The 16,358-nt window shown below is 38.5% G+C and overlaps 1 protein-coding gene across 2 annotated transcripts in view; it reads right to left on the reverse strand.

Moving 5' to 3' along the window:
- tmem120b (transmembrane protein 120B) overlaps window positions 1–16,358 on the reverse strand; it is a 56,063-nt gene that overhangs the window by 25,458 nt on the left and 14,247 nt on the right. For both annotated transcript variants that reach the window (XM_020511269.2, XM_020511270.2), the window contains exons 3-5: window positions 15,550–15,666; window positions 5,873–5,932; window positions 3,217–3,309 (exon numbers count right to left, since the gene is read on the reverse strand). In XM_020511269.2, coding sequence (XP_020366858.1) covers window positions 3,217–3,309; window positions 5,873–5,932; window positions 15,550–15,666 — 270 coding nt within the window. The remainder of the gene's footprint in view (window positions 1–3,216; window positions 3,310–5,872; window positions 5,933–15,549; window positions 15,667–16,358) is intronic.

Consider the following 16,358-nt stretch of genomic DNA (forward strand, 5'->3'; position numbering starts at 1 on the left):
AATAGTTATCCAAAGCAGTATATCTGCTTTGCAGAGGAATGGCCTTGGATGACTCTTGCGCAGTCCGCTTAGTTCTCTCTCTGCCTGGTGGTCACCTATTCCCTCCGGTGGTCCCTGAGTCTAAGCCTGCAAAGTGACCATCCCTCTGTACATGCTATCCATGATACTCTCAAACTTGCCAATGCTCCATAGTGACCCCAGCTCTGAAATTCGGGCTTCCAGGAGCTGCATTAGACATACTTCCTGCATACATTCTGATCCCAGGCACTTGAAAGCAGCATTATCCACTAGGAAAAAAAAGAGTGAAAACTAGATTGGTAATCACAAGGTCATTCTGCTTTTCCCAGTGTCTGGTGTACACAGTTAAATGTACTTGGTTTTCTCAATTGGCAGGGGTGGTGGAAAGAAATCATGTCCTGAATAGTTTCACATCTTAAACTCTAAAATGGTTAATGTAAAGATCATATCTTTGCTTTTTCTCCATAAGCAAAAAAGTGGAAATTTAAAAGAACTATTTTAAAAACTAAGGACCGCAGAAGAGACTGCGGCACTTTTTAAAAAGCTTGTTACCAACACTCATTATAAAGTGCTGTTTACACCGCTGCTTGCTTAAGCAGCGGGGCAAGATCTTACAAATGGATGCGTACAAAGTGAGAAAATGTTTGACAATGTGTACACATTCGGCAGCTAGTAGCTGATTTGTTTGTGGAACTGTGACCAGTTGTAGATAATAACAGCCTTTTGCCTGCCAACAACTATGTCCCAGGTTGCTGAATAGCTTTGTACGTGTGAACAATATAGCCAGAAACCTTTGGACTTCTGGGAGGGGAGATGGTCTCTCTCTCTCTCTCCCCGCAGTAAGAAACACCTAAAGCCTAAAAAAGCCAGCTTATTTTTGCTCACCAGTTGCCGTAAGCTGTGGCATTTAAATGAGTAGCTAAGAGACTTCGCAATTTGTGAACCAGTTGCTTTGTGCCTCCTGCAAGGAAGTGAAAGGTACCTGGAGAAGAGAGATCAATGAGCAGAAAGTCCTGACAAGCAAAAGGATCAGCTCAGCGAATCCTACGGAGAGGGACCATTGAACTGCCTTCCCAGTCCTTCCTCCATCATAACACCAATACCTTTGTTTATCGGTCTATCTGCATGCATATGCATGTAAACAGAGTTTCAAAGGGGTTCTGCGTTTCAACTTGTAGCATTATATGTCAACTGTTCACTGTTGTTTACCTGTAGCTAGAATCTATTTATTTGTAATAAATAGTAATTCTTGTTAAGTACAGAAATCTGGCCCATGCTTTCTGTTAACCTGGGTCTAAAAAGACAGGAAAGTTGGAAAATTTTGTGTATTTTGATAAAACTATTAACTTCTATGACAATTCTGAAAATAGCGGAGCTTGATTTCAGTGCACAACCCCAGTGAGGCATGAGACATTAAAGAGTAATGTACTTTTTCTTGGGAGTAGGTCTAAGGACAATAGTACCCCTCTGGTTCCTTGAAGTTGCAATTCTTCACAAATTATTGTGGTTGGTTGGCTCGCCCAGCTGGTTTGTTGTTCTGCAGATGTTTCATTACCATGCTGGGTAACATCATCAGTGCAGCCTCCAATGAAGCGCCGTTGTGTTTTCCCGCCTGATATTTAAACTCTGGAGCCCGTTGAGCTGGATTACCTCCCTTCTGGTTTTTCTTCGCAATGGAGTGTATATGGGGTCGAGTTCTATGTGTTTGTTGATGGCTTTCTTTGTGGAGTACCAGGCTTCTAGGAACTCCCGTGCCTGTCTCTGCTTTGCTTGTCCCAGGACTCCAGAGTTTAAATACCAGGCGGGAAAACACAACAGCGCTTCATCAGAGGCTGTACTGGTGATGTTACTCAGCAGGGTAATGAAACGTCTGCGGAACAATGAACCAACCACAACCCGACCTACAAATCTACTCTAAAATCTTCACAAATTAGCCTAGATAATTAGATTAATGCTTTCTATGTGCTAGATGTGCACTATTGTCAAGCCATTGTGTGCATTTTCTTCATGGAATCTGAATAGCAATCTGGTCATATTGCTCTTTCCATTGCTCAGAACACATCAGCAACGTTAGTTCATCATTGGCATCCTGGATTGTATCAGCTAACATGACATACAAGCTCCTAAGAAAATTAGGCATTTAGACTAAGCCATCCACTTTAAAAGGCAGTTAAAACAAAGGCGGCATAACTTTTTAACCCAAGCACAGACAGTAAACTGGTAGCTGTAAATTGATTGGCCATAAAATGATATGTCAAATTTTCCTTTTCATTGAATTCAATGCAAAGGCAAAATTGCTCAGTGTGAACAACATGTTGGCCATATTGCACTGATAGATTTTTGCCTAAGAAAATGTTCCATTGCCCCTGGAAATGTTAATTGATACTAAATTATGTAATCGACCTCCATGCATTGCAAAATTTGAATGAATCAATCATTTTAGACACTACCTAGAGGGCTGTTCTGTATAAACAATGCTCGTTGATATTTAAAAAAAACATTGCTTATATAACTACAAAGAACATTTAAAAAGAAAATAACAATAATTTCTCTGGAACAGGTTAAAAAATTCAATTATATACATAAAGCAAAAAACAAACATTTTGTAAACTCTCAATAAAAGAGATATGTTAATCTAAGGTTAACACCATGTTTCTGTAGACTGGATTGAAACTTTGTCACTTCAATATAGGAACTTTAGCTTGACTGCAGTGTAATTCTGTTTGGCAGTTTCAAGTATATGAAGCTTGAGCAGTCATAATACTGCTTCTTATAGATTGTAGGTTAGGGCAGAAATTGTGCTGATTCTTACTGTTGGTTGTAAATTGACTGGACATAAAACCAGGAGGTCTCGTTCAAAAAGGCCAGACAGTATGAAGAATGCAAGAAACTCAGCTAGTGCAATTTAGAATTCTCTTTTGCAGTTTGAGATAAAGCACGTTACTTGGAGCGTAAGTAAGGGAGTTCTACTTTGTGCACTGAGCTAATGCAAAAAGCTGATACTAGGTTAAAATTAAAAACTTCCAGTAGTATCAATACTTGGTTCTTCTCAATTGTATAAATGACTTGACAAAAGCAAAGCACAACGTTTATACAGAACAGCTTGCCATGACTGAATTGTTTCTAGCCCAAATTTCAATACCACATTAACTTTGACATTTAAAAATTCAATTTTACTGGACAAAACAAAACTTTTACCTATTCAGAAGAAACATGCAAGATATCGCACCAAGTAACAAGATGATGGTCAAATAGAGTTTGAATTTTTCATATTCATCTTTGTAGGCAAACCTGTGAAAACATTGTTGGAAACAATAGTTAAGCTTTTTAAACCCGAATGGAATGGAACAAAACATGGACTTTATCTGTCTTTTCAGTTTTAGAACTGTTCTTCAAATCCTAATTAGCAGACATAAGAGTAAATTCAACTTGTGTTTCTTAAAGTCAATGGTTTTAGATAGCTATTATACGAAACCCAAAAGCAACAAGGATGTTGGCAAAAAAATGAGCATGTATTAAATCCATGAGATTCATCAACAGTTGTATTTCAGATTTTTGGAGAATGGGAAATGCACACTTTATTCACAATTTACAGAAGGTTTTAGTGACATCTGTTCTCATATTTTGGGAAGATCTCATTCACTGACAACTTTGTACAGTAATAAAGCTTGGCTTTGATTTAACTGTAAACTGCATTGGGGCCACTGCTGACTGATTGTTCAGGTCTTTATTCGGTATTGATAACAAATGCATAATATAAACTTCAGACTATCCAGCTCATGACCAACCAGAATTCTGTAGGAACTGGAAGTTATGACAACTCTTTTCATTTTGAGAAAGCTGGTCAGTTCCAGTATTGCAATAATGCATTATTATTAGCTGTTTTTAAACAATAAAAGAATATATTGCAAGTCTGCAAAATTTTTTCTTGGGCTTCACACTGAAAATATGAAGTTATTACATCAGCTTGGCTATTGTGTTTGAACAAAGATAATTCATTCAGAGCAACCGCAAATGCAACTGATAACTGATTTCTTTAAACAAAAAGTTAGTCTGATGGTCACAGGGTCAGCTTGGTCCTCATTTGCAGTGGTTTTATGGTTGTACCCAGCTGCACCACAGCCCTTAACTGGCCAGCTACTTCTCCTCTCCCCTAAAGACAGCCACACCTTTTCTTGTGACAAGAAATGTAACTCCCAGTTAACTGGCATTTTTGATTGTTATCTAGCATGGGTGGTGCTAATCAAAGATATAAATGTACAATTTCTTCATGGAATAAACGGTGTGTGAATGAATATAATGTATGATGATAGTTAAGAAAGGAATGAGATGGCGATAGGTTATAGCATTAACACCTGGTTTCCACAGAGAACGATTAGGGTGTTCAATTCCCCTCTCTTCTCACTTTTCAATGTGAATTTTAGTAAGCGGAGCTAGACAATATTCCAACAGAAAAGAGGGTAGTGTGGACGACAGCAGTATAATGTCTCTCTGAGCTAGTGGGTAAACGGAGCTTTGTTAGTTATCTTTAAGTAACAAAGGCAAATTTACATCAAACTGAAGAATCGTAAATAAAATGTGAGCACCTTAAGCCTTACCATTGTTTTTACAAGGAAAACCAGGCCATTACTGACTGAACTTTATGGAATGGCATTATTTCAGGAACAATATCAAATACTGATGCACAGTGACAGCACAGTTACAGTGCAATTATTTTATTAACTGGAGCATGCTTCAGATGGTTGGCTTGAGGTATAGGAGAATGCTGTTGGGTATGTCCACCGGTAAACCAGGAAAGTAAATAAAATTTCTAACAAACCAGCCCATTTGAAACCAACTATTTGCCAGTTTGTATGACTGTGATTCTCCTGGCGTCAGCTCTGTGAAGTGTGCCAATGGTCTTCGTTTAGGAGAAAACCCCAGAGCTTGTTCGTAATAAAATGAAGGAGCCAATACTGTGGGAGAGTCCAGGAAGTTATGTACTGAACTTAATTCAGTGGCTTGCTTGATATTTTGGATGGCACATGGCACCTTCTGGGCATTTTTAATATATTAATATATTTTCTGGGCTTTCTGTACAATTTTATAAAATTTAAAGATGAACTGCAGGAAGCAAGTCAGACTACTGCTTCTCAACAAGAAGTGGTGCTTTTAGGAAAGAAATGACAAGTAGAAAGGAATGCAAAACATATATGAATTAACTTGGCAGTGTTATTTTAAAAGAAAATCCCAGCATCATAACTTGATGAGACAAGTGAAAACTAAAAAGATTGTTGAATGTGGCTAGTAATTATGGTGGTAAATTTACTAAATACTGTTTTAGTACAAATTAAAGGAATTCTTCAGAAGACGTAACAATTATAAATGTAGTACTTAAGCCAAGCATACCAAAGAGGTTCCAGGTTAAATTCCTGGTGTGTAGTAAGTAATCTGATCTCACTAGCACAGTAGTTCCAACACTATAAATGATCTTAGAAACCCTGGGGTCTGAGGGCATGAGAGAAAAAAGTCAGAATTCCTACTTATGATCACTTTACAGCTGGAAGGTGCAAGAATGCACACTGGGTAAGTTCAGATCTGAATTCAACTGTAATGTTCCCAAAAGTCAAACATTCTGCTGACATACTGTTAACTAATATGAAGAATAGCTTTTTGGGACAAAATGCCAAGTGTCTGCTGGCACCCATTGAATTATATTCTGGGTTAAGTTAGAACCTTCACAAAGGGAAGAAAGCAAATAAGAAAAAAAATTATTTTGCAAAGTCAGCTGATACGCAACGTAGCTTGTCATAAGCACTGAAAAATATGCTGGAATATATTTTGAAAACCAGACCAAAAAATAAACTGATATTACTTAGCTTGCTTGCTAAGAAGTGTCACATTCACATTTCCGAGCACCAAGTTCAAGTATAGCCTGAAGAAAGGAAAAGAAAATGTACAGAGTTTAACTATTTGGAATTTCTTTTTATTACATCTTACCATTCCCAGAGACAGCAAAATTGGAACTCCAATTTCCAATTTGTCACATATCATTTCTGTGATTCAGAAACCATGAAGTTATATAACTAGGACCGTAAGAAACAGCCCAGACCATCACGGAAGCCAACCTCCCATTCATGGACTCCGTTACACGGCCTGTTGCCAGGGAAAGGCTGCCAACGTCAAAGACCCATCACATCCTGGCCTTCTCCTACAACCTCTTCCGTCAGGCAGAAGATACAGAAGCTTGAACACACGTACCAGCAGGTTTAAGAACAGCTTCTTCCCTGCCATTGGACTCTCTAACTTCAAATAATGCTGATCTTCCTGATGTCAATCTTGCCTACCACATGCCCTGCGCAATGTGACTTGTATGCCTCTGTCTAGTGTTTTTTCACCCCATGATCTGTATGTCCTTGCTTACTATGATCTGCCTGTACTGCTCGTAAACAAAGCTGTTCACTGTACTTAGGTATATGTGCCAATAAATCAAAAGAACACTGTCTGACTGGACTCATCAATAAGACTTTTGGAAAAGGTTTCTGGAAGACCTTGTGATGGTGAGATTCATTCTGGAAAAGAACAACTTTGTAAGCAAAACTGAAACCTTTCATTCATTCCAACTGTGTCACTAAATGGAAAATGAGAATGAATGAATCAGAAATCCAGATTTTTAGTGAGTTTCCAATCTAATACAAATTTTGAGGGGTTATCAAGGTATTTTATAATATTATGGACCAGTCTAAATCTCCTGAAAGTATATTAAGAAGATAACCTAGACACCAACTTTTTCTTATTTTTAAAGGCAAGCGTAATGCTGTGTGTGTTCTGGATGCAATTTGATTGGGCAAACAATCAGGTTTGAAGCAAAACACACTTTATTCTTACACTATAGTTAAAATACAGACAAAATAAGAAAAAAGTAGCTTAACTGTAACTCTATTGAAATGTTTAACAAAATAATATTTATGTTAACTCTCACTGATTAACTGTTCCAAGATAGTAACATCTGATAAACACACCCTTGGTAGAGAAAAATTCAGTAAAATAAATTTGTCTCACATGCAACACTTCTCCAGTCCAGGAGAAAAGAACATTAAGATAAAATTCTGAGAGAGAGTAACGTATAGCTGCTTCCAAACTCCAACAGCTAATGAAAGTTAAACTAAAATCCTGATTATATGGGAGCTTGACCCCCCACCCCTTCTTGCTACTTCTATTGTAGCAATTTTTAAAAAAAGCCCAATGCCTCACAAACTCTTTATTGGATTGGAACAAACTGATCGCCATCTCCACCTCAACGTCTTTTCATAAGAAAAAGGACAAAAGCCATAGTATTGTCGCAATAAATCACAAAATAGGTGAAACAATTTAAAAAAAAACTTATTTTACTAGTTCCAACCATTTGCCTTTTTGAAGCATGACCTTGATAGATGCGCGTTCAAGTTGTTTTCCATTACTCTACGGCAAATAACACCAATGTGGGGTACAGAATAAGAAAGAAAGGGGAATGGCTGGCATATAGCATGTTGGCAATTCCTAACTGTAGGACAACTGAAATGCTCTGTTGCCATATCTCCAGACCACTAAGGAAACAAAAACTATGTGTTTTAAAGTGACTTTTTTTTTTACATTGCATAAGTTTTTTTTGTAAAACCGACTAGATTTTTTTCAAAAGTAAGGCGTTGTGTTTTCATTTAGGGGGGATCCTACATGTGGTCGGCTCTGGACAAGATTTTTTTCTTCAAGGAATTTATTGAAGTAGAGGTTTTTTTTAATTCAGTTAGTCAGCTAAGTGGTTGATTTTATTTAAGTTTTATATATATATTATATACACTTACCTTTTTCCATCTTAACATTATTTTCTGAGGGTAATGAAAAGTAATTTATTTTACATATCAGGTGTTTTGAAAGTTCCCTTTTTTAGGCTTAATGTTATTAAGGGCATATGAGGTACAGAGGGAGATGGCTAGTAGATTTTTAAAAAGTTACTACACAGCAGATTGATGGGTGACTGTCAGGAAAGGTAAGAAGATAGTTCAAAAGTCTCCGCTGGCTATTCCTCTATCAAATAGATAATCCGTTTTTGGAACTGTTGAAGGGATTGTCTCCCTGCGGAAAATGGAAGAGGCAGTCAGTTATTGGACACTTGGAATGATTCTTATGTTAAGCAGCGTTTGACAAAATTTAACACAATTATTGTTACAGGGGACTCACCTGTCAGCAGAATAGATTCTGTGGCAGGTAGGGTAAATTTAGGATGGTTTGTAGCTTTCATGGTGCTAGGATTAAATCAATGATTCAAGTATATTGTTAAAGTTGAGATTGAGAAGCTGGAAACTATTGAACACATTGGTAGGAATGATATTTTTATGGAAAAGATTAAAGCAGTACAGGGTGTCTTCAAGAGGTTAGGTAGAAGATTAAAAAAGTAGAACCTTAAAAGTAGTAATGTCTGATTTACTTCCAATGCCAAACTCAAACGAGGGAAGGAACAAAAGGATAAAGGAGACAAATCAATGGCTGAAGAGCTGGTGAACTGATCAGGGATTCAGGTTTTTGGATAATTGAATGTCTTTTGGAATAGGAAAGACCTTTTCAAACAGGATGGGTCTAACCTGACCTGGAAAGGGAGACTTTATACTGATAGAGAGGGATAGTGGAGGTATCCTAAGTAGCAGCGTAAACAGAAAGATTGACGGGGAAGGTTCTGAATGCAAAGACAGCATGTCAACTAGACAAGAAAGACAACAGAGAGTCAGAGTTGTGGTAACTCTCAAGAACTGCATTTATTTCAATGAAAGGGGTCTTACAAGTAAGGCTGATGAACCCAGGGCATGTTTAAGAACATGGGATTGAGACATCATAGCTGTTACAGAAACTTGGCTGAGAGATGGACAAGACTGGCAGCTCAATATTTTGGGTTTTATATGCTATAGAAAGGATAGGAAAGGAGGCAAGAAAGGAGGGGGTGTGGCTTTTTTTTATTAAGGAGCACATTGCTGCAGTAACTAGAAATTATATTTCTGAAAAATCATCTAGTCAAGACATATGGGTAGAAATTAAAAATATGAAAAGGGAAGATCACCTTGATGGGATCGTACTATAGGCCCCCAATAGTAGGAGGGAAATTGAGAAACAAATATGTAGGGAGATCTCAGATAGATGTAAGCATAATAAGGTTGTAATAATGAGAGATTTTAATTTTCCAAACGTTGACTGGAGCTACCATAGTATTAAGAATAAAAGAGAATCTTATTTTAGATATAGACAACTTGGTTCAATTGAATCTCCTAATCAATATAAAGAGTCTAGGGGCATTCTTAAGAAAGAAATCAGGAAGGGGATATGAGACTGCATTATCCTTAACCTTATCTGCTAATGCTAAGAGATTCTACAAATACATTAAGAGCAAGAGGCTAACTAGAAAGAGAGCAGGGCCTCTTAAAGATCAAGGAGGTTGTCTTTGTGTTGAACCCCAGGAGCTGTGTGAGATACTAAATGACTATTTCACATAATTTTTTACTGTGGAAAAAGAAACGGGGACTAGAGAATGCAGAGAAATAAACTTTAATGTTTTAACAACAGTTCATGTTACAGTAGTAGTAGTAGTTCGGGAGGGCTTAGAGAATATAAATGTGCATAAATCTCCAGGACCTGATCCAATGTGTCCCAGAACATTGTGAGAAGTAAGGGAGGAAATTGAGAGACCCCTTGCAGAAATATCTGTATAATCTATAACTACAGGGGAGGTGTCTGATGAAAGGAGGGTGGCTAATGTTGTACCTTTGTTTAAGTAAGGTTGTAAAGAGAAACTGGAGAACTACAGACGTGTGAGTCAGATGTCTGAGTTGTGGGCAAACTGTTGGAGGTGATTGTAAAGGATAGAATATATGGACATTTAGAGAGGCAAAAATTGATTAGGGATAGTCAGCATGATTTTGCGCAAGGAAAATCATGTCTCACAAACTTAATTTTTTTGACGAAATTATCAAAAAGATTGATGAGGACAGAGCAGTAGATGTTGCTTACTTGAACTTTAGTAAAGCCTTCGACAAGATTCTGCTTGTTAAACTAATTAGTAAAGAACATCTCATGGGATACAGTTGGGTTTGCCAACTGGATGCATAATTGGCTTAACAGGAGAAAGAGTGGTGGTAGAGGCTTGCTTTTTGCACTGAAGTCCTGTCACCAATGTTGTTCCACAGGGATTAGCACTGGGTCCTCTTTTGTTCGTCATTTAGCTTAATGATTTGGATAAGAATATAGAAGGCATTGTTAGTAATTTTGTGGACGACACCAAAATTGGTGGCACAGTAGACAGTGAAGAAGGTTTTCGAAGATTACAAAGGGATCTTGATCAAATGGGTCAATGGGCTGAAGAGTGGCAGATGGAGTTCAATTTGGATAAATGCGAGGCATTGCATTTTGGTACAACAAACGAGGATAGGGCTTATACAATTAATAGTAGGTCCTTGGGTAGTGTTGTAGAACAGAGGGGGCTAGAGGTGCAGGCAGGGTTGCAGGTACATAATTCTTTGAAGTTTGCATCACATATAGACAGGATGAATAAAAAGGCGTACGAGGTTGAAAGGCGACCTGATAGAAGTTTATTAAATAATGAGAAATATAGACAGAGTTAATGGTAGTTGTCTTTTCCCTAGGATGGGGTTTTCAAGTCTAGGGGGCAAATTTTTAAGGAGAGAGGAGAGAGATTTAAAAAGACATGAGGGGCATTTTTCTTTTTACACAAAGAGTAGTTCACGCATGGAATAAATTTCATGAGGATGTGGGTACAACTACAATGTTTAAAAGACATTTGGACAGGTACATGAATAGGAAAGGTTAGGAGGGATATGGGCCAGGAACAGGCAGATGGGACTAGTTTAGTTTGGGATTATGTTTGGCACGAACTAGTTGGACCGAAGGGTCTGTTTCCATGCTGTATGATTCTATCTGCAACAAATATTTAGTGACTGTAGTGGAGATAAGTGTGGATATGTGCACACATGGATATTGGTTTGAAACAGAAAGGGACTCGGTCCTGGTTTTCCTTACAGGCATGTCCATTTACCAAGCAGGTTCATGATACTGAAACAATATCTAGAGCTGTGGTCTTCAGTGTGCTGTGACAAGGTTAGGCAGTTGCCGCAAACTTTTCGGGAAGTAGCGCCGCTCTACCTGAGCATTGAGGCCAGGTCCTTGCTTTCTGATCTCCCCTGGAGACTCAGTATCTATCACTGAAGGCATTACCTACTGACCCCAGGCGCCCTGACAGCAGGGTGGGATGAATAGCTCTAAGCGTCTGGTGAACGGCGCCGTCACTCAGTGAGTCTGTCATGTTTGACCATTCCTGAGCTGAGCCAGTTAGATCGTGCACTGCTGCTACTGCGGGTTGTCAGGGCTGTGCCAGAGCAGAGCAGAGAACACTGTTTGTGCAGGAGCTGCAGTTTGCAGAGTTGGTCCTTTGTTGGAGCGGAGGGTCCAGGGATGATGGTTTTAACTTACTGCCTCACCAGAACCCTCCACGGTGTGGGGACAAGTGCTGCTGCTGGCGACTGGGCTTCCTAAGCATCATTGGGCCGCACAGCAACTGTTGCAAGGTGGGCATGTATTGTGAGAGGCAGCAGAATGGTGGATGGATGGATGGGGAGTGAGGAGGCTGCACGGGAGCCTCATTGATCACACCCAGTGCCTCCATTCCCACTTGGCATAGTAAATGCGACGTTTATGAGCAATCAATTCAGCTCAGAAAAATTGGGTGTGCCGTGAAATTGTTTCTCTTATCAAAATGTACCTTGATGCTGAAAAAAATTGGGAACCACTAACCTAGAGTATTTCTATGCCAGAGTTTATCTTGTCGACAAATTGCCTCCTATTACCCTCCATTTCTTCCCATTCAACTATCCTTCTTGTTCCCCCACGCTAGATAATAATGCTTTACTTTCCTTAAGTACTCATTCTGTTACCACTTCCCACACCCCCACCCCTTTATAATTCGGACCCTTCTCAAAAAAAAAACTAATCTTATATCCTCTCCAATTATCACCCTATTTTCTATCCCCATTTCCTTATTATGAAAAGAAAACAAAACTTTGCATTTATACCATGCCTTTCATACCCTCAGGACATTCCATAGAGTTTCATAGCTAATGAAATGTGTTTTAAAAGTTGCCAATATTGTAGATAAATGCAATAACCAATTTACATACAGTGAAGACTCACAACACTAAGATTAATGACCAAATAATCTACTTTAATATCATTGGCTGAAAGTTAACCTTCAGCCAGGCTATCTTTTGAACTACCTGGTTCTTCTTAAGTGTCATGGAATTTTCTACATTTACTCAAGGGCAATCAGAATGTGGGTTTAGTGTCTCATCACAGTCCCACTGTACTACACTGGCGTCAATCTAAATTCTTTTGAATGGCGCTGGAGCCCAGGGCATCCTGATGGGAGTACTACCACTGGCATCAAGGTCTTTCAATGTGTTGCCCCTCAACTCTGCATCCATCTGTTCCATAGTACCCTATTCTAAACCTCTCCTATCCAGCATCCACCCTTCTTATTTGGGCTGAAATGGCTTGAGCCAAAGTCATGAATTATATTTTCTGTGACTGTGAACTTAGGACATTCTTCTTCCTCAATCTATCTTTGGCAGTTGATAGGTTGGTCATGCCGATTTCCACCAAAGCATCTGCCACTGTTTTCCAGCAATCATGGCCAATCATGTTTCCAGTTTTTTTTATTATTATTATTCATTCACAGTATCTGGGCATCACAGGCCAGCGTTTATCTATCCGTAATTGCCATGAAGGCAGTCAAGAATTAACCACATTGCTGAGAGTCTGAAGTGACATGTAAGCCAGATCAGTTTTTATGACAATGTTAGTTAAACCAGCTCTTTATTCCAGATTTTATTTAATTCAAATTTCATGACCTGCCAAAGTGCAATTTAAAACATATTCCAAGAACATGAGCCTGGGGTTCTGGATTGTCAGTCCAGTGACATTACCACACCCCACCGTCTTCCTCGGTGCTATACCCTTCCTCTACATAACTGCAGTAGTGCATCTCCATCAGTAGATTCTCTTCCCTTCTCTGCACTGCAGTCCCTTGATCCTATCGTCTTTCTTATCTACAATTTACTGCTCGTTGATATCTGCAAGCTTCAGCTTTCACATGTATACAGATAAAATCCACTACCCTCTCAAGTAATTATTTCAACATAAATCAGGCAATTCAGAACTTCAACACTGACTAAATGCTAGCGATCAAAAACAGCACGTAGTGTGGATGGGAATCATCCACTGAACCACACTGAAACCACCCGCAACAGGTTCAGCTTGAAAGCTCATTCACCACTTGTCATATTCATTCTCCAAAAAAGTCTATGAATCCATTTGTCACCTTAGGGCTCTTGTGGTATTCCCACCTCTGGGCCAGAAGGGCTGGGTTCAAGTCCCAACTGCAACAGAGATGTGTCATAACATGTCTGCACAAGTTGATCAAAAATATTTACCTGTTGCCTCGTCCCAGCCTATTTCTACATTCATTTCCAACCCTATCATTCCCTCCTCTGTTTCTTTGATCCTGCCTTTTTCAGTATCAACATTTCCTTCACCCTTCTAGGAAATACAGAGCCATCGGCTCTCCAGTTCTACAATGTAGAAGTCTGTCCTTAAATATCTCTACCTCTAACTTCAAAAGGTTGGACTTCTTAAAAACCACATTTAGCCAAGCTTCCGGTCATCTCTTTGAATGCTTTCTTCCTTAGCTGTGGTCCTGTTTCCCTCCATATATTCATAAAATACACTGGGAAGTTGCTTTTGCTATGATCCCAGCAGATGTTATTACTCGACAAGTCAGATCCTAAACAGGAATCCAGCTTGATAGATCACGGTTTTATTTGTTTTGGTTTGAACAAAGTGGTTTTTCACTGAACTATAAATAATGCTGCAGATTTTGTTTAACAATGAAATTCAAGTTTATTACAAAAGGAACAAAGAGAAAATACAATAATCCAAACTATCTGCTTAGAATACAAATTCAATGATTTCAAACACATTAATAAAAATACCTTTGTAAGTTAGAAAAAAAAACAAAAAACAGCTGGTACAAACTAGCTGTTTCAAACACCTAGTATTCAATTTTTAAACTGGAACCATGATAACTTCTTCCTGGAGCTATGGTACACTTGAGCTTCAATGCACTTAGCTTAAGTAAACATTTCCTGGTTTTTAATCACACCCAAAACTAACACTAACTCTTCGCTCAAAAGGACCTAACTCACTCTCCTCTCTTCTCAGGAGCATTGCTCTATACAACCATCCTGTGCCAAGTTCTTCACAGGACTAAAAGACCATCTAAAGTGAAAAATGTAACAAACACTTTCTCTCAGTGAGCCAAGGAAACATCCAAGTTAAAAAATCAGATTTCAGAAAAACTTTTGAGGTTCCATTACTTACCATGCTTGGTCACGAACAATTTACAAATTAACGAAATTTCACCGATGCACAAAACCCATCCATTCTACAGCTATGCTTCAAAAAAAATGCTTTTACAAAATCACAATGGTTACAGAAAACGTACAAGTTAATAATTAAACTTCAGACACAGAAAAACACACCACTTACTGACAAGCCGAGAAATCCAAGCTTGCCGTAACTAATACTAAAACTTATACATATCCCCCTTGCAATTTACACACTTCATGTTAAAAGGTGCTACATATTTGCAAGCTGTCATTGAATTACATTTACAGTGAGAGTTGCCATCTTTAGAAAAAGTTCTTTTTGAAACAAAAAAATCAAACAGTCTGTCCGACTCTATGATTTGTTTCGATTTAACAAATCAAGGTTAAGTTTTGTGATCTAATATTTTTGTTGAAAGGAAGGAGGCAACGGAATCCAAAAAGTAAATCACAGGAGCATCACATTTGGAGCTGCAAAGTTCATTATTGGTTAACATGGTTAGCTGGGACCTGGACTTGGAGGCAGATAGAGGAGATAATAACCTCTCTACTCTCAGCTTATTTCATATATAGGATGCTTAAGCTAACCTTGGCAGCTCTGAGTGGGTGTCAGCTGTTCTATTAAAATGTCTTTATTTTGTCAAGATTTAGAAACTTGCTCAGAATATCTACCAAGGTTAGCTGTCGCGCAAAAAGAAAAACATTAACTCCTGTGTGCAATACCTGCTAACCATCTAGGTTTGTGATTCATAATTGGGCATGATGAGTTTTGCTCCACATTTCAGTTCAGTACATGATCTATGATTGATAGCTGCTCACACTGTCCCCAGAAAGGAACATGCTACACTACCAAACACTTGCATCTTTCACCTAACAGGACAAAATTTCAAACAATAAAAAAGCGCAGGTTCCTGTGTGAAGCCTCCCTCCCATGAAAAAGTATTGTTGACCCTTGCTAGCTTCATAAAAGCCATCATAATTTGTGAAGAAATAGATGGTAGTCCATACTGCCAATGTTACTCTTCTAACAACTTCACTTTTACAGAGGATTTTTAAATAAAGTGTAAATAAAACATACCCATTTTTCTTGGGCAAGAACGCTTCCATCTCAAAGAAAACATTGCGTCGCTCTTTGATATCATTATTAAATTTCTGTATAACTTCAGCTTCTTCTACATTAGCAGAATGTTTATACCTGTATGAAAAGCAATGTATAACATGTTGCACATCTTAGATCGTCACCCTGATAAAGAAATAGAAATAAGCTGTTACAACAGTGCATGGTTTCCAGCTATATTTAAAGGGTAAGGATGGCTTAAGACAAAAAGATCTGAAAGATTGTTAGTGACAAGGAACCATGTAAATGTAGCACCTAATGTTCAGTAGTGAAATGCAAATTCTTCTAGACCCCGTCAAATAGGTGAAATTATTGGACACAAAGGATTAGCTTTCCTTTTGTTTACCTCCCATTACAACAGTTTGGACCAATGCTTTTGTACAATATGATCAAAATAGCTTCAGCATGTTAGCATTCAGTGCACTTCATGTGCTGGGCAAAGAAGTGGCAGATGAAATTCAACCTACAAAAGTGTGAAGTGATTCATTTTGGAAGGTCGAATTTGAATGCAGAATACAGGGTTAATGGCAGGATTCTCAGCAGTGTGGAGGAACAGAGAGATCTTGGGGTCCACGTCCACAGATCCCTCAAAGTTGCGACCGAAGTTGATAGGGTTGTAAAGAAGGTGTATGGTGTGTTGGCTTGCATTGGCAGGGGAATTGAGTTTAAGAACCGTGAGGTTATGCTGCAGCTCTATAAAACTCTGGTTAGACCACACTTGGAATATTGTGTTCAGTTCTGGTCACCTCATTATAGGAAAGATGTGGAAG

This window comes from Rhincodon typus, chromosome 24 (genome assembly GCF_021869965.1).
Source record: "Rhincodon typus isolate 14 chromosome 24, sRhiTyp1.1, whole genome shotgun sequence".
Lineage (NCBI taxonomy): Eukaryota > Metazoa > Chordata > Chondrichthyes > Orectolobiformes > Rhincodontidae > Rhincodon > Rhincodon typus.